Raw genomic sequence first — 20,052 nt, 5'->3', positions numbered from 1 at the left:
GGGGGGAGCAGATAATTGAAAAATGGCGATAAAGGAGTCCAACCGTCTCCAGCATTAGGGCCCTGATCTGTCTCCTGGTGACAAAGACGACTTTGCAGAACGCCCTTTGTGTGAAAAAATTAAACCCGGATAGCACGGCGCTGTCCTGCCCACCAGACATAGTCCTTTGAGATAACAGGTTATCGGGCTGCAGAGCCCCGCTAATCCCCTCGCCTCCGCTGAAAACCAGCCTCGAAAGGCAGCCCGGCGGCCCTCTGATATCCCGGTATCAGCCCCGTGGAAAGAGCATCTTTCAATTAGCGACGCATGACACCCGGGCCATCGCATCCGGTTGCCGTGTGGCCGCGACTACGCGCAGTCTGTCCCTTAGAGCCCAGCGAGCTGCGCCCGAGTCGCCGCAATCAGCAAACCAGCAAGACTGCCCGACAGACAGATAATCCCCGAACCGTGACAAGCAATACCTCCACCCGTGGAATCTTTCAGAAAACTCCCCCGGAGGAAAGCCAGGCCACGCGGGTGGGGGTGAAGCCACAGGCACACGGCCGCTGGTATCAGAATCGCAATATTGCTCTCGGCTCAACCAGCCCATCTCATCCTGTGACCACGGGAGGCGGGACAGTGCGCGAAGCCCTCTGGACGGCGCTCGAGTATTTCATGCAGCTGAAACCAAGCAATTGTTCCCCTTGGAAAATCATGGCAGCATGAAGACAAGCTTTAACATTTTCTTCTTGTTGGCAATCCTCCCCCCAGGATATTTCCCCACTGATTTTCAGAGAGAGTGGAAGAGAGAGGCAAAGACGGAGAGAAACATCGATGTGAGAGAAACGCATCAATGGGCTGCCTCCTGCACGTGCCCTGACCAGGGCCGGGGCTGGGGAGGAGCCTGCAACCGGGGCAGGTGCCCTTGACCGGAATCGAACCCGGGGCCCTTCGGTCCACAGGCCGACGCTCTATCCGCTGAGCCACACCGGCCAGGGCCAAAGCTTTAACATTTTCTAAGCACTTTCTTGGTGACTTTGAGTAATTGTGCATTTTGGACGCGCACCTTAGCCTGTGGAACTGGGGACGGGGACACAGGGAGCTGAGGTCTCAGGCCAAGGGAATCGAGTCTCCCTGGACATGCCCATCAGACCCGGGCCCTCTCCTCCTCCTGCTGATTTTCCCACAATCCATTGCAGCCCCAGCCCTTCCCCGCAGGGCTGCTGAGGATGGGACCGCATTTCGGCGCCAGGAGGGGCAGGACAGGCTGGGGGACGCCGCTGACGGCACAAGAGGCAGGAGGTGCCACATGGAACTTTCCAGAAGGCGCAGGGGCCGGCCCGCCTCCTCAAGGACGGACGCCAACGGCGCTTGCTGGAAATTTGCCGATTGTGCAAGGATATGCTTTGTGCAAACCAGGCCAGCGGGAGTCCCCTTACACCCTCCTCTTCGCTTTGCCCCCTTCCAAAGACACACACGGACTCACAATCACACACACACACACACACACACACACACACACACACACGCACGCACTTTCAGGCTGTGTGTCCGCCCCAGGACTCACCTGGCACAGACGGCTGGCTGGCTCTCGGGAGGGTGCGTGAGAACAGCATGGAGCAGACACCAGCCCAGGAGCAGGCTGAGGAGGGCATGGAAGGGCACGGAAGGGCAGGAGGGGGCGGGGGCAGGTGCAGAGCGACACCTGATCGGGTCACACCTGCTCCCGGCCCGAGATCCCCGAGGGCCTCACCAGCACCCCTGGCGGCGGGCGGACTCCTTAAGGGGAAAGAAAGGGATGTATGTGCCCAGGGACAGTGAGTCGCCCGGAGGGGGAATGTGCCCCCAGTCCTTGCCCTGAGCTAGCTCCGTTCGATTTGTTCGAAGGGCTGGGGGTCCGGACGGCACAGTGAACCCAAGGAGCCCTACCCCGGGCACCCCCAGTGACCCAGGGAGCAAGACTACACCTCCCATTAGCGATGAATCACACGCCATAGGCGGGCGGTCTCTAGTCAAGGACTTTGTCCTCAGCCCCATCCTATGGAAGGTTCCTAACGATTTTTTAAATTAATTTTTTTTTTATTGATTTCAGAGAGAGGAAGGGAGAGGGAGAGATAGAAGCATCCATGATGAGAGAGACTCACTGATCGGCTGCCTCCTGCACGCCCCCCACAGGGGCATGTGCCCCGACCAGGAATCGAACGGTGACTTCCTAGTTCATAGGTCAGCGCTCACCACTGAGCCACACCGGCCAGCCCGTGTTATAAAATTAAAGGCAGTCAGATTCCGGTGTAAATGATCAGGAATGATGGTCACTTTGAATCACACTGGTGTGGGTTGTCTGGCGATGAGACTGGCCGGGAGTAGGTGCGAGTGGGCTTTGGGCAGATCTGGCGTCGATGAGCTCTACCAGCCGAGAGTCTAGCTGTCCCTTGCCTGCTCCTGTCCCTGCCCCCACGACCTCCCTGCCGCCAGCTTCCTTCTCCGGTGACCGCCTCCGTTTCCCATCCGAGGCCCCAGACTGCTTAACGTCCCCAGGGGCTCCTTCGTTTTCCTCCCTTGTGAGCACATTCCCTGCAAATGGCCCTCTCGAAGAGCGAATTGGTGCCATCTGGACCCGCCACTGCTTCCTCCCAGCCCTCGCCCCGGGGACGCGTTTGCACCCCGCCCCCGGCGAGGGGCTCTGCAGCAGCTTCAGGGGAACATTCGGTGGAAGGAAGCCACCCCGAGGACCCTGGCCAGGAGCTGACAGAGGACGTCCTTTCTCCACGGATCCGTCGTAAACAAAACGTTCAAGTCCTGCGTTGAGCGTCTGCCCCCTGGTGGTCAGTGCACATCATAGCGACCGGTCGTTCCGCCGTTCAGCTGATTTGCATATTGGGCTTTTATTCTATAGGATTTATAGAGATTGGACAATTAAGGGTGACTTCCCACCCAAACACCTTGTCTGTCTTTTCTTCATCTGAGACATACACATTTTCCATGTCATCTTATTCCTAGCGGTCTTGTTTTTATCTGTGTTATTTCCGATGGGATGTTTTCTCGTATTTTATCTTCTGGTTACAGTCTGCAGAGGTAAAACCGGTTGATTTTTGTTATACTCAGCATGTTCATTGTGTAAAAAGTTTTCTGCTGGTTCTCCTGGGGTTTCTAGCCTACAGTTGCGTCAATATGGATGTGTGTCCGCCTTTCCAAATTGTAACCTTCATTTATTTGTCTTGCCTAATTGACTTAGCCAGTATCTCCAGTAAAAATACTTCCAGTGGTGTGAGTGGGCCACTTTGGCTCTCCCCCACATAACTGGTAATGTTTTTTGCAAGGTCCTCAATCCAGGGGTCAGGAATAGATAAACACATTGTCTTGTGATTGGCTGATATCAGAAAATAAGCATGGACACCATTGTAAAGCGTTGTTTTATTAGAGAGGTTTTGTGTGAGATGGTCCTGTCCAATTAATCATCCTGTTACAGAAAGATGAGATGAATTAACCTGATACATTTTTTTCTATTTTCCTCCAGAAGACAAAACCAAAAAAAAGTTAATAGTGCACTAGGACTTGGATATCCATTTTAATTTCACATAACAAAAGAGTCATCTTCATGGGGCAATAAATTATTGACAAAAACCCAAAGATTGGGTAAGGTGAGGGTATTCACAATCAGGTATTAAATTGCTTAGACAAACACACACTCATTGACCAAGGAGTAGAGCGTTGCCTTCTCAAAACACCAATTGGATGGGGATTTTCAAGGAAATCTGTCCAGGACTGGCCAGCGGGGCTCAGTGGTTGGGCGTCGACCTATGAACCAGGGGGTCACGGTTCGATTCCCGGTCAGGGCACATGCCCGGGTTGTGGGCTCGATCCCCAGTGTGGGGCGTGCAGGAGGCAGCCGATCCATGATTCTCTCTCATCATGGATGTTTCTCTCTCTCTCCCTCTCCCTTCCTCTCCCTGAAATCAATAAAAAAAAAAAAAAAAAACTTATTAAAAAAGAAAAGAAAATCTGTCCAGTGTCAGGCAGTAGTGGTTGTTGCTGGCGTGGCTTCCGTGGTGGACGGGGAATGGATGGATGGTTAGGGCGGGCGGGTGGGCAGGTGTGTTGAAACCCGAGAGCCATGACTACAGAACAGGGGGTCCACAGGCGGGTGGGAAGCCCAGGTTCCCACGCTCTTTTTCTCTGACTCGTGAGGCAGGTCCCAAGGTGACCCCTCATTCTTAGGTGGACAAAACAAGCCCATGGCGCACAGTCCCCCAAAGCCACAGAAGGCACTTGGTGAGGAACACCCGCTAAGAGCGCCCGCCGGTCCCTGTCACTCCTGCCCCTCGCTGACCAGCGCTGTGTCTCGGACAAAGCCCATTGGTCTTCTCCGGCCCAGTTTCGTCATCTGTGACTCCTACCCGCTGAGGCTGACACGAGAATTAACGGGCATCATGATCACCCAGGTCTTAGGCCAATCCCATGGGTACCTTCGAGCCTGGCCATGGTCCTGGGGTGGGCAGCAGGCTAACTGCTCCGTTCCTGTGCCCACTGTCGGGGGATTTCAGGGCCCCGAGGAGGTGCCAGGAGCCAGGCGTTGCCACGTAGAAGACGGAAATGCTGCCGGGCCGGCGTGGCTCAGTGGTGGAGCGTCAACGTATGAACCAGGAGGTCAGGGTTCGATTCCCGATCAGAGCACATGCCCAGGTTGCAGCCTCGATCCCCAGTAGGGGGCGTGCAGGAGGCAGCCGATCCATGATTCTCTCTCATCATGGATGTTTCTCTCTCTCCCTTCCTCTCTGAAATCAATAAAAATATATTTTTAAAAAAGGAGAAAGCGGAAACGCTGCCCACTGATAGGCTGCTCCCTGGAAATCTTCAGGGGTTTTCATCTGAGCTCGGAGATGCGCGTGAAGCACAGACGGACGGCGAAAAGCTGCTCATCCCGGACCTGGGGTCCATCAGCTCCGTTGATTGCGCGTCTGCGGGAAGGAGGGACGGAGTAACAGGAGACACATCTACGCTTCGCTTCCCTTTCACGGGCTCTCGGGTCGGGAGATACTTTAATCGCCGCAGAAAGCCAGACGGCACAGGGAGAGAGCCCCCTCTCCGGGAGAGCTCACCCCGACTTCTGCCGAAAGGGGCTCCCACGAAAAGACTTCCACATCCTGGGCAGGATGCTCCCATCGCCTCCGAGTGACATTTAGGAGGAAATTCAGCCGATGGCCCCCCCCCCTCCCTGCACATTCCCACCTGGGGACCCCTCTCAGCCTCAGGAGAGCCGGCCTGGCCACCTCTGTCCTGGGGACCTGGAGGCTCTGGGTCTCCGCCATCGACCCAGGCCCAGGGGGGACGCAGGGAGGTGAGAGTGGCCCCTGCCCCTGAGCCTTCGCATGCATGACTCGGTCACTCACCTCCTTCCCTTGTCGCGTCCTCACGCCTCAGGCCTGCACCTCCCGCACACCGGCTGTGGCCCAGGAGGCCGCCTCGCTCTCCCCCGCCTCCCTGGGGGGCTGGAGCTGCAGGATCATGGCCTGCAGGGTCTCCTTCACCAGCCGGAGCTCGCTCCGCAGGGACTGTGGCCGCGGTTAAGGAACCTTCCGGAAGAGCGCGCCGGCCATCGGGCGGGCGGCAGATGGGCACTGCTATCTAATTGCAGTTTCCAGCTCTTCCAAACCGCAGGCGTTAAATATTAATGCGCACTTGACATTTCGTTTAAGAGCGACAGCAATCTCTCCACGGCCTGGGGTTGCCAACGGTCTCAAGTGGGGCCTTAAGAAAGGAAAAGGCAGCCCTCGCCAGTGTGGCTCAGTAGAGAGAGCATCAGCCCGGGGACTGAAGGGTCCCGGGTTCGATTCCGGCCAAGGGCACATGCTGGGTGGCAGGCCCGATCCCCAGTGTAGGGTGTGCAGGAGGCAGCTGATCAATGATTCTCATCATTGATATTTCTCTCTCTCTCTCTCTCCCTCTCCATTCCTCTCTGAAATCAATAAAAAAAATTTTTTTTAATAAAATTTAAAAAGAAGCAAGGGGCTGTCTCCGGTGCTGGACCGGGGAGCATGAACCAGTGGTGGTTTCTCTTCCTCAGTCCCTCCCCGTGCCCTTCCCCCCTCCACCTGCCGCCAGAACAGCTCTGATACAGGTGAGAAGTGGGTTGGATTCTTCTCGTCTAAGCAAACAAATTGAACCTCACCCAGCAGGAGCAAAGGGAAAGCAGAGAAATATGTGGACGCCACTGAATCACCATGAGGTCACCCCATGAGGTCAGACCACGTGGGTATGGCTCCGTCCCATGAGGAGAGCCACCAGCTTTGGGACAGGCAGCTCCGGGATCTTAGTTCCCGCCGGCCGGCCGTCTGTGCCGCAGGCTCTTCTGTTTAAGGGCAATGTCGGCCCAACGTCAAGAGGAAAAGACGCCCTTAGGTGGTGATGTTCAAAGGCTTCTCTTTCTAAGAAAATAAGCAGCAGCAGAGGAGCCTGGGAATCATGCAGATGAGCCTCTCCTCAGCATCAAATGCGGAGCCACCCTGCAAGGCTGTTGGCAGCTTGTCATTCTCTTCCGTCACGTGTGCAATTTGCATGCATTTCCTGGGCCGGCTCCCTCCTGGCACCAGAACTTGAGGGGAAGGAGGGTGGGGCCCAGGGGGTGCAAGGAAGCAAGAACCGGGTACTTCTTGAACGTCTCCGTTTGCCTCCATTTCTCGGGGCGGCTCTGCTACGCTTTGGTGGAGACGCACACGACGAGACAAGCCAGAGCGCACGGGGTCCCAGGCTGGGCCCCACGCTGCACCCGAATCGCAAGGTTATGCGAGGAAAGCACAGAACTGACGCCGTTTCGGAACCCGACAAACTAATGACCTTTGCTAGACGGCCGCCGGGGCGACACGCCCTGTGGGTAACACCCTGAGCGATGACAAAGGTTTTCGGAGAGAGAAACTGAACTCAGTGAGATGCACCTTAAAGAGCTCGCCATCGAGCGCTTCCCGGGGGGGTCAAGGTTACCTTCTGTGCATCTATGGACCAGACCAGGCTTCAGGGAAGAGTCGGGGTTGAAAGCAGACGGTGGTGGAGATTTTATCTGCCGGGGAGGGGTTGACTTCAGTACCGAAACCAGCGCTTCCCAATCCTGGAGTGACAAGGCCCCCCTCTCCCCCTGTATGTCCCCAATTATCTCAGCAAGGATCAGCAACATTGTCAAAAAAAAAAACAGGGCTTCAAGCCCTGGCCGGTTTGGCTCAGTGGATAGAGCATCGGCCTGCGGACCAAAGGGTCCCGGGTTTGATTCCGGTCAAGGGAACGTACCTTGATTGCAGGCTCCTCCCCGGCCCAGGCCCTGGTCGGGGCACATGCAGGGGGCAACCAATCACTGTGTTTCTGTCACATCGATGTTTCTCTCTGTCGTTCCCTCTCTCTTCCACTCTCTCTAAAAATCAATGGGAAAATATCCTCGGGGGAGGATTTAAAAAAATAAACAAACTTCAGTAAAACGCTTTGATTAGAGCTTGAAATGTGGACAGTGACTGTGTGTCCCCCAGAGGGGCCCCTCCCTTTGCTTCTGCCTCCTGGTGGTCCAAGCAGGGTCCGGGCTTGTCGCTGGGAGATGCTGCCACTGGGTAGACGTGACCTTGGACCAGCCCCCGGATGTCTCAGCTTCCCTTTTCTCAGCTAGCCAGGAGGGATGAGACTCCCTATCTACCCACAGCCGTTTATTAGAATTAAATGGCTTTTTAGATAAACCTCAGTGCGGCCACTGATCAATCCATTTAAGCGTTTGTTACAAAAGAGTTGCATCGACTTCCCTTGAAACCTCTACCTGGATGTGGTTTGAGGTTGTGACAGAGGTGCTGAGCGTGGAGGAGCGAGGGGCGGGGGGGGTGCAAATGGACGTGGAGGATCTAGTTTTGTACCTGAAACCAAGCACTGGCCACATATAAGGACTGTGTGTGTCCGGCCTACTTCCTGAATGCAGCCTCATTTAGCCCCCGTAGACACCTTAGGGTTGCCCCGGCCGGCGTGGCGCAGTGGTTGAGCATCGACCTATGAACCAGGAGGTCGCGGCTCCATTCCCGGTCAGGGCACAGGCCCGGGTTGTGGGCTCGATCCCCAGATGCACGTGCATCCCCTCGGACACCTGAGCTCACCTGGAAACAGCAGCAGGGCCTGTGCGCTCGCACCTGCCCAGGCCTGGAATCACGGGGCATTTTCTAAGACAGTGGTTCTCAACCTTCCTCATGCCTCGACCCTTTAATATAGTTCCTCGTGTTGTGGTGACCCCCAATGTCATTGTTACAAATTGAACATGATGAAAGCATAGTGATGAATCACAAAAACAATATGTCATTATAGATGTGTTTTCCGATGGTCTTAGGCGACCCCTGTGAAAGGGTCGTTCGACCCCCAGGTTGAGAACCGCTGTTCTAAGACCTGCGTTTACAGAACCACCTGGCGGGCGGTTCATCCACGCGAACGGAAAGGATATGAATGAGGACTTCATCGTGGTTGAGCATGGCTGCGTGCAGCTGATCCTCCAGGCACAGCAACTTCTTGCCGATGGCTTCGCATTTCTCGCCCAGCTCTGCGGAAAGGGTGTGCGGTCCCTGGTCAGAGAGGGGAAGAGACGACGTGTAAGCCACGCGGGGCCGTGAACGCCTCTGGGATTCACCCAGCTCTCAGCCTCCACACAGACTCAGAGCAGGGAGCCTGCTGGCATCAAATGGCTCCCTCCTCATTCTGAAGCTAAAACACGTATAAATCAAAGCTGAATCAAGTAATTTAAACTATGGCTTTGCCTTTCTCCCCAAAACATATAATCCTTGCCTACTTTTTTAAAAAAATTATATAGATTGGGAGAGTTTGGGAAAGCAATTTCCGAGGGCACGGTCTGAATTTTAAATTTTAAATTGTTTATATCCTACGATCCAATGGTTCTTCCTGGATTCGCTCAAAAAGCAAATGTCTATATTTAAACTCTCTGGTCAAGGGCCCGTGCCTGGGTTGCAGGCTCGATCCTCCCCCGCGCGTAGGAGGCAAACCACTCGATACGTCTCTCTCACATCGACGTTTCTCTCTGTCTGTCTCTCCCCCTCCCTTCCACTCTCTCTAAAAATCAATGGAAAATGATCTTGGGGTGAGGATTAACAAAAAAATAAAAAATAAATCAAACAAGCTTTATTTTTTTTTAAAAAGAAAAGCCCACCTTCCCTCCTTCTCCTCCACGCGGGTCTGACACGGTAGCACCAGCCCAGCCGGCAGCCTTTCCGATACAATTTGCTTAACTCACTTCATGATCAAAACCTGCAGACTTGGACGCCGGGGCCGACGGCCCAGCTGTGCTGAATTAGAGCAGATGTCAGACTTCTGTCCGCCTCGCCAGGCCCGGGGAGCTTGATGTAAACCAGAGAGCGGGGCTTCCTTTGTTGCACAGGATTTTCCCATTAAAATGACTTTCGAAAAACATTTATCTATAAAAGTTTATGCTCAGATCAAAAAGGCATTCGGTGGCTGGCCTGCACGGACCCCTAAACCTCACACGCTCCCTAAGCTCCGGCTGACAACCCCAAGGACTTTTTTTTTTTTTTTTTTTTCAGAGAGGAAGGGAGAGGGAGAGAGAGAGAGAGAAACATCCATGATGAGAGAGAATCATGGATCGGCTGCCTCCTGTACACCCCCTACTGGGGATTGAGCCCACAACCCGGGCATGTGCCCTGACTGGGAATCGAACCGTGGCCTCCTGGTTCATAGGCCAACACTCAACCACTGAGCTACACTTCCCGCCCCCTCTCCCTCTCTCTTCTCATCTCCCTCCCCCTAAAATCAATGAAAACACTTTTTTTTAAAGAATATTGAAATAGTTGATTTTTTCCCAGTGCTGTCAAAAGCACCTCTGATGAGGGAGGCAGTCTGATGTGCGAAATGGTATCCTATATGATAAAAGGCTAATTGGATAATTGGCAGAACAACCGGTCGCTATGACGTGCACTGACCACCAGGGGGCAGACACTAGATGCAGGAGCTGCCCCCAGGGGGTCAGTGCGCTCCCACAGGGGGAACGCAGCTCAGCCAGAAGCCGGGCTCACGGCTGGTGAGCGCAGTGGTGGTGGTGGGAGCCCCTCCCACCTCTATGGCAGGTGGACATCCCCCGAGGGGTCCTGGACTGTGAGAGGACGCAGGCCAGGCTGAGGGACCCCTCCAACCAGTGCACAAATGTTGTGCACCGGGCCGAAAAAACCTCGTAACTGAGGGCACATCCCTTGTTAGGATTTAAAATTCCTCTGGGGAATCGAGTGCCTCTAAGGCCTGTACTTCCCGTGGGCAATGCCCTGTGCAGGCACTGTGCTCTGAAGTCATCACTTCCTTCTGCCCTTGCTGGGATCCGCTGGGATCCGCTGGGATCCGGGTGTGGAAGGAGCCCACCTGGGAACTCCTGCTCTGGGCACTCTTACTCAGGCCCCCCTTCCCCTCGGTCATGCAATGAGGCCCCAGAAATAGCTGCCTGTCCATACAAATATAGGGTGTCCCAAAATTCACGCAAGATTTGAATTTTGCGTGAGCATTAACAACAACAACAACAAAAATAAAAGCCTAATTTTACTTGGTTTATTCAATCAGATTCTAATATCTGTGGCCCTTTGATTTCAATCCCTTCCATTTGCTAAGCATGACCGAGTACCAATGATGGCCCAGGAGCAGGGACAATGAAGACCACGGCTTTGCAGATGTGCCAGCAAAGCCATGGAGGCCATTGACCCGATGTGCTATTCCATCCATAACCCTAGACTGTATACTTTATGAATCAATACAAAATTTACAATTTTTCATTATAAAACTGTGTTTTCTATCAAAATTACTTCTTGCGTGAATTTTGGGACACCCTATACCTCACGCAGCCTGTGACCTGGGCTCCATCGCAAAGACAAGACAGCCAGGGCTCTCTCTCGTCTGCATTGATGAATTGCCAATGGCAGCATTTAAGTTTTAAAACATGGAAAACCCATCTAGCCAGTGTGGCTCAGGGGTTGAGCACTGACCTAGGAACCAGGAGGTCACGGTTCCATTCCCGGTCAGGGCACATGCCCACCCAAGTTGTGGTCTGGATCCCCAGTGGGGGGAGTGCAGGAGGCATCCAATCAATGGTTCTCTCTCATCATTGATGTTTCTCTCTCCCTCTCCCTCTCCCTTCCTCTCTGAAATCAATAAACATATCTTTTTTATTGCAAGCCCCCCCCTACACACACACACACACACACTGCAAACATAGTCATTTACAACCCGAAAATGCAACTTGAACCGCGTGAGGTCTGTGCGGTTGTTCCGTTTCATTCCCTCTCCGTAGCTGGAGGCGAACCAGAGGCGAGGCCCACCGTCCGCGCTGAGCTGACGCGTTAAATAAAGCCTTCACTCAGCTCGGCCTCGAAAGCGCAGCCTTCGAGCTCGTCCCTCGGGCTGTTTTCCAAAGTATTCGCTTGGCAAACACATTCCAGGGATGCTGTAGGGTTTCCTTTCCTTCTTCTTTTTTTTTTTTAATCGTCCACATGAAGAACATGTACCTCACACAAGGCCCCACCCATCCCACAAAGAACCTCTCCCGCGTCCATCTGAAACAGACGGCACAAACACACGCATTCCTCTTGCCACATCCACACGGAACCCTCCGGCCGCATGTGAGCGCCCGCGGGCCCCGCGGCACCCATTCAGACACCAAAGGATTCATCCACGTCTCTAAACGGCAGGGCTACACCCTGGGTGAGTGGGGTTTCTTTCAAGAGCATCCAGATGTCAGAAGTGGTGAGACAAACATCGAGAAGCAACGCGTAGAGCGTCGCTCAGTGGTTCTCAGCCTTGGCTGCCCATGAGAGTCACCTGGGAATCTTTTTTAAAATCCTGATTTCTGGGCCTCCTCCTCCTGAAATTCTGTTTCTTTGTGATGGGGTGAGGCCACAACATGAGTAACAGAGAAACAGAATTTCCGGAGGAGGAGGCCCAGAAATCAGGATTTTAAAAAAGATTCCCAGGTGATTCTAATGGGCAGCCAAGGTTGAGAACCACTGGCATAGATTAGTTAACCGGCCTGGGGTGGCAGCTATATACTAGTGTGTGTGTGTGTGTGTGTGTGTGTGTGTGTGTGTGTGTGTATATATATATATATTCATATTCTTAATGTGTTTTTATTGATTTCAGAGAGGAAGGGAGAAGGAGAGGGAGAGAGAAACATCAGTGATGAGAGAGAATCGTGGACCGGCTGCCTCCTGCACGCCCCACACTGGGGATCGAGCCCACAACCAGGGCATGTGCCCTGACCCCCGTGACCTCCTGGTTCCTAGGTCACGCTCACCCACTGAGCCACCCCGGCCGGGCTCAGCTATATTTTCTATGATCACTGGAGAGAATGCGGCCGCCTTCCTGGGTGCACAGGTCAGTGAAAGACCCAAGCTGAGTACGGAAGACCCTGTCCAGGACGTTCATGCACCAGCACGGACCTACACAGCCTCTATCTCACACGAGGACTCGGATCCCTGGTACGGTGACGTCGAACCCTAAGACCCTTTTGTGTCAGAAAACGGAAACGGCCCAGGTTTGGGGGGGTCCCCTTTTAGGGGGAACAGAGTCTGCGAGCCGCCTGGCGCTAGAAAAGACTGAACTACCAAGAGTCAAGAGGAACCCCAAGGACGGGACCCAGTGCCCACTTTCATCTGGGTCCATTTTAACGTGTTTTTTAAAAATTTCTAAATGTTTCTTGGTAAAGTGTGCAAGTGTGAAGGCTTCTAGAATTACTGATGTTAAATGCCAGCGTCTAGCCCTGGTGGATGGGACCCTGGGCTGGTCTACACTCCAGGCAGGAAATAAGACACGAAAGGTACATTAAGACGTTAGATGCCCCAGCTGGTCGGGCTCAGTGGATGGCACGTCGGCCTGCGGACTGAAGGGTCCTGGGTTTGATTTCTGGTCAAGGGCACGTGCCCAGGTTGTGGCCTTGATCCGCAGTGCGGGGTGTGCAGGAGGCAGCCCATCAGTGATTCTCTCCCATCATCGATGTTTCTCTCTCACCCTCTCCCTTCCTCTCTGGAATCAATAAAAATATGTATTTTTTTAAGAAGACACGAGATGCACAGAACCGCAGGAGTGCGCCGCGGCCTGCGGGGGGCAGCACGCTCCTGCCGGCCCTGCCCCAGAGGCAGGGAGGCAGCCAAGTGGGCAGGGTGTCAGTTCATCTGCCAGAAATGGGGAGCCCTGGACTGGCAGCCGCTCAGCAACCCTCGGGGAACCGCCCAGACGCATCCGAGGGGCCTCCTCACCCCGCGGTGGCCGCCCAGCACTCACAGCGGGGACGAGGCGTTTCCCAGATGAGAGCGCGCCCCGGCCCGCGGGTGTTTTCCTCGGCACCGAGTTAGCTTAATTAGTGGGAGAGGCGCCACGGCCAAGCCCCGGAGCACAGAAAGTCCTTCCAGAACTTTCCAAGGGGAGGCAGAGCCGCAGAGCCTACCGCCTTTCCCTGGGCAGGTGAGGGGCAGGCTGGCATCCGTGAGCTGCGGGGAGAGCGGGAGCGGCCGGCTGAGAGGTAGTAGCTGACAGTGAGCCAGCTGAGAGGTAGTTAGCTAAGAGGTAGTTAGCTGAGAGTTAACCAGCTGAGAGTTAGCCAGCTGAGAGTTAGCTGAGAGTTAGTTAGCTGAGAGTTAGTTAGCTGAGAGTTAGCTGAGAGTTAGTTAGCTGAGAGTTAGCCAGCTGAGAGTTAGTTAGCTGAGAGTTAGCCAGCTGAGAGTTAGTTAGCTGAGAGTTAGCCAGCTGAGAGTTAGTTAGCTGAGAGTTAGCCAGCTGAGAGTAGTTAGCTGAGAGTTAGCTAGCTGAGAGTTCGCCAGCTGAGAGTAGTTAGCTGAGAGTTAACCAGCTGAGAGTTAGTTAGCTGAGAGTTAGCCAGCTGAGAGTTAGTTAGCAGAGAGTTAGCCAGCTGAGAGTTAGCTAGCTGAGAGTTAGTTAGCTGAGAGGTAGCTAGCTGAGAGGTAGCTAGCTGAGAGTTAGTTAGCTGAGAGTTAACTAGCTGAGAGTTAGCCAGCTGAGAGGTAGTTAGCTGAGAGGTAGTTAGCTGAGAGCCAGCTGAGAGGTAGCTGAGAAGTAGTAGCTGACAGTGAGCCAGCTGAGAGGTAGTTAGCTGAGAGGTAGTTAGCTGAGAGGTAGTTAGCTGAGAGTTAGCCAGCTGAGAGTTAATTAGCTAGCTAAGAGTTAGTTAGCTGAGAGTTAGCCAGCTGAGAATTAGCTAGCTGAGAGTTAGCCGACTGAGTGGAAGCCCCTTCTCCACCTCCAGCCCATCCTGTTCTCAGCTCTGTCCCGGACGCAGGGACCACAGCTAGACAGGGCCAGGGATCTAGCCTGCAACTGAGGTACCTGCCCTTGACCGGAGTCAACCCCGGGACCCTCCAGTCTGCAGGCCAATGCTCTATCCACTGAGCAACACCAGCTGGGGCCCAAATTCTACATTGTTAGAATCCTACTCAAGCCTTCTTAAACCTTAAAAGTGTTCCTGGTCCCGTGGAAGCCCTTCCAATATTTACTGCTCTCATCGGGTGTGTGGTCCCCAAACTCCGTCAGCGCGGAGCCCCGCTGAAGGTCTGGGATGGACAGACCTCTCTCTGTTCGCTGGCAGCACGGTGGGGAGAGGGAGCCGGGGGCACCTTCCACTCCTCGGACGCCTGCAGGGGGGTCCTGCTCCCATCCTCGGCGGCGTGGGGCCCGGGGCCGCTGCCCGGGGCTGCCGTGCGGCCGTCTCCCGCCAAGTCACCGAGCTGCGGCTCATCCTCTGCAGACGGGCTGCCCCGCGGCTCCGGGGGCTGCAGGCTCTGGATCAGCAACCGGCAAGCCTCCACGTCGGCTTCCCACACTCTTCCCAGCAGCGGACACGGGCAGCTAAGACAGAGCGGGGCAGAGGCGTACACATCAAGTCAGGGGGTCTCCTCATCCCCACTCAAGAGCTGGGCTACCTGCCTGGCCGGCGTGGCTCAGTGGTTGAGCATCAACCTAGGAACCAGGAGGTCACGGTTCGATTCCCGATCAGGCACATGCCCGGGTTGCGGGCTCCATCCCCGCTGTGGGGCGTGCAGGAGGCAGCCAACATCAATAATGTTATGATTTCTTTTGAGAACTTTTCTTTTTAAGAAGCATGATGCAAAGGCCCTGCTTTTGCGATGAATGGAAGCTGCAGGATTCTCTTCTGAGGCCCAGCATACAATCCAACCCCATCAGGTCCTCCCAGCGCAAGAAATGCCATCTTTACATCGGCAGGGAAAGGAGGAAGAAGCCCAGGTTCTGCCTGAGGCGGCTGAGATAAGGGACTTAGAAGCCATCCTGGGTGGGCTCCATCTACACAGGGAGAGCGCCCAGCAGCGGGGGTGTCTGCAGGGGCTGCTGGGAGCTAGTGTCCCACCCGTGGTGTGTGCATCAGGGCGGCTGCGGGTGCGGTGGGTGGGGAGGCGGAGGGAGCAAACCGGATCAGAGGAAGTGCCGGGCACAATATTCTGTCCAGACGACATTTGCCGAGGCTGCTCAGAACTGTCACCCCACTCCCCGTGAGACGAGGACACAGCAGAGTCCCCCAAAATGATGGCATGAGCGTCTGAAAAGTCCCATGAGGCGTTGAGCTTATATTCATCCTACATCTGAAGCCAACAGGTCCTACCATGTTAGCAAATTCAAAAGTCATACAATCCTGCCTGGCCAGCGTGGCTCAGTGGTTGAGCGTCGACCTAGGAACCAGGAGGTCACGGTTCCATTCCCAGTCAAGGGCACACACTGGGTTGCGGGCTCCATCCCTAGTCGGGGGGCGTGCAGGAGGCAGCCGATCTAGGATTCTCTCTCATCTTTGATGTTTCTCTCTCTCTCCCTCTCCCTTCCTCTCTGAAATCAATAAAAATAAATATTTTTTAAAGGAACACTTAGAAACCTGTCTTGGAACCAGAGAGGAGGCGGCGGGCGCAGAGCGCACCTGGCCCAGGTGAGCACCCCCTCTCTAAGCAGGAGCCCAGGTGAGCACCACCTCTCTAAGCAGGAGCCCAGGTGAGCACCCCCTCTCTAAGCAGGAGCCCAGGTGAGCACCCCCCTCTCTAAGCAGGAGCCCAGGTGAGCACCCCCTCTCTAAGCAAGAGCCCAGGTGAGCACCCCCTCGCTAAGCAGGAGCCCAGGTGAGCACCCCCCTCGCTAAGCAGGAGCCCAGGTGAACATGCCCCTCGCTAAGGAGGGGAGCCATTTCCTCGGAGGGTGCCTCTGGCCCACAGGCCTCCTGACCCCACGCTCCCTGGCGACCACCTTCCTCCCACGTCGGGCCCGAGGCCGGGAGGTACCAGCCCATGGAGAGAGCCTGCTTCCCAAGCAGCAGAGGGAAGCCGGCAGCACCTGCTTGTCCCGCAGAGCAGAGCATGGCTCGGCGAGGCGCCCCCCTCATCACCTCTCACCGTGTTTCAGCAACGGCATCGTCTGAGCAGAGAAAGGTCTAGGCCAGTGATGGCGAACCTCTTGAGCTCGGCGTGCCAGCATTTTGAAAAACCCTAACTTCACTCTGGCGCCGTGTCACATAGAGAAATTTTTTTGATATCTGTAACCATAGTAAAACCAAGACTTATATTTTTGGTATTTATTTTATATATTTAAATGCCATTTAACAAAGAAAAATCAACCAAAAGAAATGAGTTCGCGTGTCACCTCTGACACGCGTGTCATAGGTTCGCCATCACTGGTCTAGGCGCGGCCTGATTAAAGAGCGACTTAAGAATTTCCAAAATAGCAGCGCGACCGTCTGCACGAAGCTGGACCGGCCGAGAAGCCGCACGCCGTACGCGCTCAGACTCGCTTCCTGGATGAGAAGCAGCCCCCATGGCGGTTTCCCCGTCTGCAAAACCAGAAACATCTGGACGGGCCACGGTGTCCCTGACACGTCCCAACTCTGAACTCGTCCTTGGGTTAAAAATAAAAGAGCGAGCAACCAGGAATGTCATGCTGGGGTAGCATCAGGACTCAACACAGAACCCTGAGATGGGAATTCTCCTGTGGTAGGAGCTGGGCTGGTGTCCGTGAGACACAAAAAAAGAAAAGAAAAACAGACCAAGGCGGGGAACCTCAATGTAACAAAACGAAGGATTCTCTCTCCTTACAGAACAGGAGAGAGATCCCTGATCTCGGCCGGACACGTGCGGCATTTTAACCCGTTTACGTTTAATAGAGGGGGAGGAGCCGGGAGGTGTTTGTGTGGCCCCCGCTTCTTCCGTCACAAACTTGCCAGCCTTTGCTCGCCCTCACCCCGTGCCGTCAGAACACAGGACACAGACGTGCATGGAGTCTGGGACGCGGGGGTCGCCATCCTCACCTGCGCAGCTTGCCCTCCAGCGCGTCCATGTACCTCTCGGCCTCCTCCTTCACGTTGGCTTCTGCAAAACAAACGCCCAGAGTGGATGCAAAGACGGAGCTAAGCCCAGAACGACTCAGTCGAAGCCGAACGCCAAAGGCACTCGGTCGGGCCGCACCCCAGGCATGCAAAATGCGTGCATCCGTGGGCGTGGCTGCCTGGAGTGATGGCTGGGACCCGAGTCAGAGCCGGAGGGAGCAGGCACGGGCCGCCCCTGCCCTGTCTGCAGGAGGCAGCTCACCCGGATCCGGCAGGAACCTCCCTGTGCCCTGTGCCTCTCCCCTTGCCCACCTGGCAGCCAGGAGCTTGGCTGCAGCGTCTCGGCGAGAGAACAGGAGCGAGGAACCACCCCCCCTTCTGTGGTAGCAAGGGATGGAGGACCCTTCGCTGATGAACAGCCAGACTCGGGGTCCCTCCAGGGAGCAGACGTCCCCGGCTCAGCTCCCAACGCTGTCTATCAGCTCCCATGAGAGATCAACGCGATGCCGTCACCACCAAGGGCTGGAGGAAGGAATGACGGTGACGGTGACACGGAGCAAAGAGGCGCTTTCTGTCTTTTAAATATATTTTTATTGATTTCAGAGAGGAAGGGAGAGGGACAGAAACATCGATGATGAGAGAGAATCACTGATCGGCTGCCTCCTGCACGCCCCACACTGGGGATGGAGCCAGCAACCCGGGCATGTGCCCTGACCGGGAATCGAATCGTGACCTCCTGGTCCGCAGGCCGACGTTCTGTCCACTGAGCCACACCAGCCAGGGCAAGAGGAGCTTTATTGACAGAGAAAAGACGTGGTGGGTGTGGGGCCAGGGCTTCCTGGCCAGGCTGTCGCTGTGAGCGCCCAGGAGAGCAGGAGGCCGACGGATCTCCATCCGACGGTGGCTGTACTTATTGATGTTGCTGTCACCTCTAGAATTACTATCACGACTGCTATGGCGGACTCTATCATCATTCCTATTCCACTCTCTCCTCTCAGGTAACTGACGCCGAGGGGCTGGTTCCCACGCTAACGCTGGGTGCGTGGGCAGCACAGGCCACGCTGCCCACCTCTCAGCCCCAAGTCTGTGCCTGGGGGGCGCTCAGACACAGTCCGCGCCTCCTCCCCCAGCTTTAGCCTCGTCGTTGCCCATCCTCCGGGGCCGGAACCCATCAAATACGCCATCGCCAACCCGGCCACGGCCTCGCTCCGCTGCTCACCGGGGAGCAGGGCTCAGCGTGTGGTCCTCTCTCTTCCATTCGAGGTTGATGCCAGCTTTGCAGAGAGAAGAGAAAGGATGCGATTCGGGTCCTGCCGGAGGAATGGGCGGCGGCGACCGGGAGCCGGCTTCCCCCTCGGGGCTGTCACGGACTCTCATGCTGACATCCATCTAACGCAGCGGTTCTCAACCTGTGGGTCGCGACCCCTTTGGCGGTCGAACGACCCTTTCACAGGGGTCGCCTAAGACCATCCTGCAGATCAGATATTTACATGACGATTCATCACAGTAGCAACATGACAGTGACGAAGTAGCCACGGAAATAATTTCATGGTTGGGTCACAGCATGAGGAGCTGTATTGAAAGGGCCAGAAGGTTGAGAACCGCTGATAAAAACGTCTCTTAGAGGCCCACCACGCGGCAGGGAGCGTGTGACGGCACTGGGGCCGCAGAGGTGCCCTCGGCTGGGAGAAGGCCGGGTGTGGTGACAGACGGCCGCATAAACAAATGGCCAAGCAAGGTCAGTTCAAGGGCAGACACTTAAAGAGGCAATCCTTCCGTGCCCATCGTGGGAAGAGCTTCGGCCCAGCTTGGCGGGGTTAAAAACTGCCAACGTGGCTCAGGGGTTGAGCATCAACCTATGAACCTAGAAGCCTGGGTTTCAGGCTCGATCCCCTGTGGGGCATGCAGGAGGCAGCCAATCGATAATTCTCATCATTGATGTTTCTCTCTCTCTCTTTCTCCCCCTCTTCCTGCCTCTCTGAAGTCCATTAAAAAACACTTTATCGAAAAGTGAAATGAATTATGCTCAACTATGTCTGCACTTGGCTTCCACCGCGTCGCCCTGGGATGGTGTGTGGCCGCGGCCGCCTCGGAGAGCCTGCCCCGGTGCCCTTGAGCCAGGGCACATCTCAGGGACCCGCCCATCTCCGTGCTCGTGTCGGCGGAACCCGGGCGGGCTCTGGGGGGAAGGGACGGCGGGCGGGAGGAAGGAGGGCGCGGTGGGCAGATCAGCCCCACGCGGATGAAAAGCGCTTATTCTAGCCTGAGCGGGGACGCCGCTGGGCTCCGACCCACCTGCTGTGCGTGCCCGTTCGCCGGGCGGCACCTGCCAGTCATCCTCGCCTTCCCACCTCGCACCTGCTCCTGCCTGCGTCTCCCGTGCCCTTGAAGCTCGCAGCTCACAGCTCAGCACTTTCCGTGACAAAGAAGCACCAAGTGTGCGAGGCGGGAGAGCAGCTGGGAAAGAGCCGACCTGGCGGGGTCCACGCAACACAGCCCCCTCCCCGCACGTCCGGGCGGCCAGACGCCTCCACTGAGCGCCCGGCTCCCTCCGCCGCCCTCGGCCACTTCCTCGATTCAGTGACAATCGTTTAAAAATTCCTTGAGCCAAAACCGGTTTGGCTCAGTGGATAGAGCGTCGGCCTGCGGACTGAAAGGTCCCAGGTTCGATTCCGGTCAAGGGCATGTACCTGGGTTGTGGGCACATCCCCAGTGGAGGATGTGCAGGAGGCAGC

At 55.6% G+C, this 20,052-nt stretch overlaps 1 protein-coding gene across 1 annotated transcript in view; it reads right to left on the bottom strand.

Annotated features, from left to right (window-relative positions):
- Positions 1 to 8,372: 8,372 nt before the first annotated feature.
- DISC1 (DISC1 scaffold protein) overlaps positions 8,373 to 20,052 on the bottom strand; it is a gene marked incomplete at its 3' end in the record, with an annotated part of 48,816 nt that continues 37,136 nt past the window's right edge. Inside the window, 3 exon segments of the mRNA XM_081114310.1 lie at positions 8,373 to 8,552; positions 14,571 to 14,850; positions 17,300 to 17,360. Coding sequence (XP_080970436.1) covers positions 8,373 to 8,552; positions 14,571 to 14,850; positions 17,300 to 17,360 — 521 coding nt within the window.

Source organism: Myotis nattereri, assembly GCF_964212035.1.
Source record: "Myotis nattereri genome assembly, chromosome: 20".
NCBI lineage: Eukaryota > Metazoa > Chordata > Mammalia > Chiroptera > Vespertilionidae > Myotis > Myotis nattereri.
Note: the sequence above shows the minus strand (reverse complement) of the source record. Positions and strands in the feature narration are given on the sequence as shown.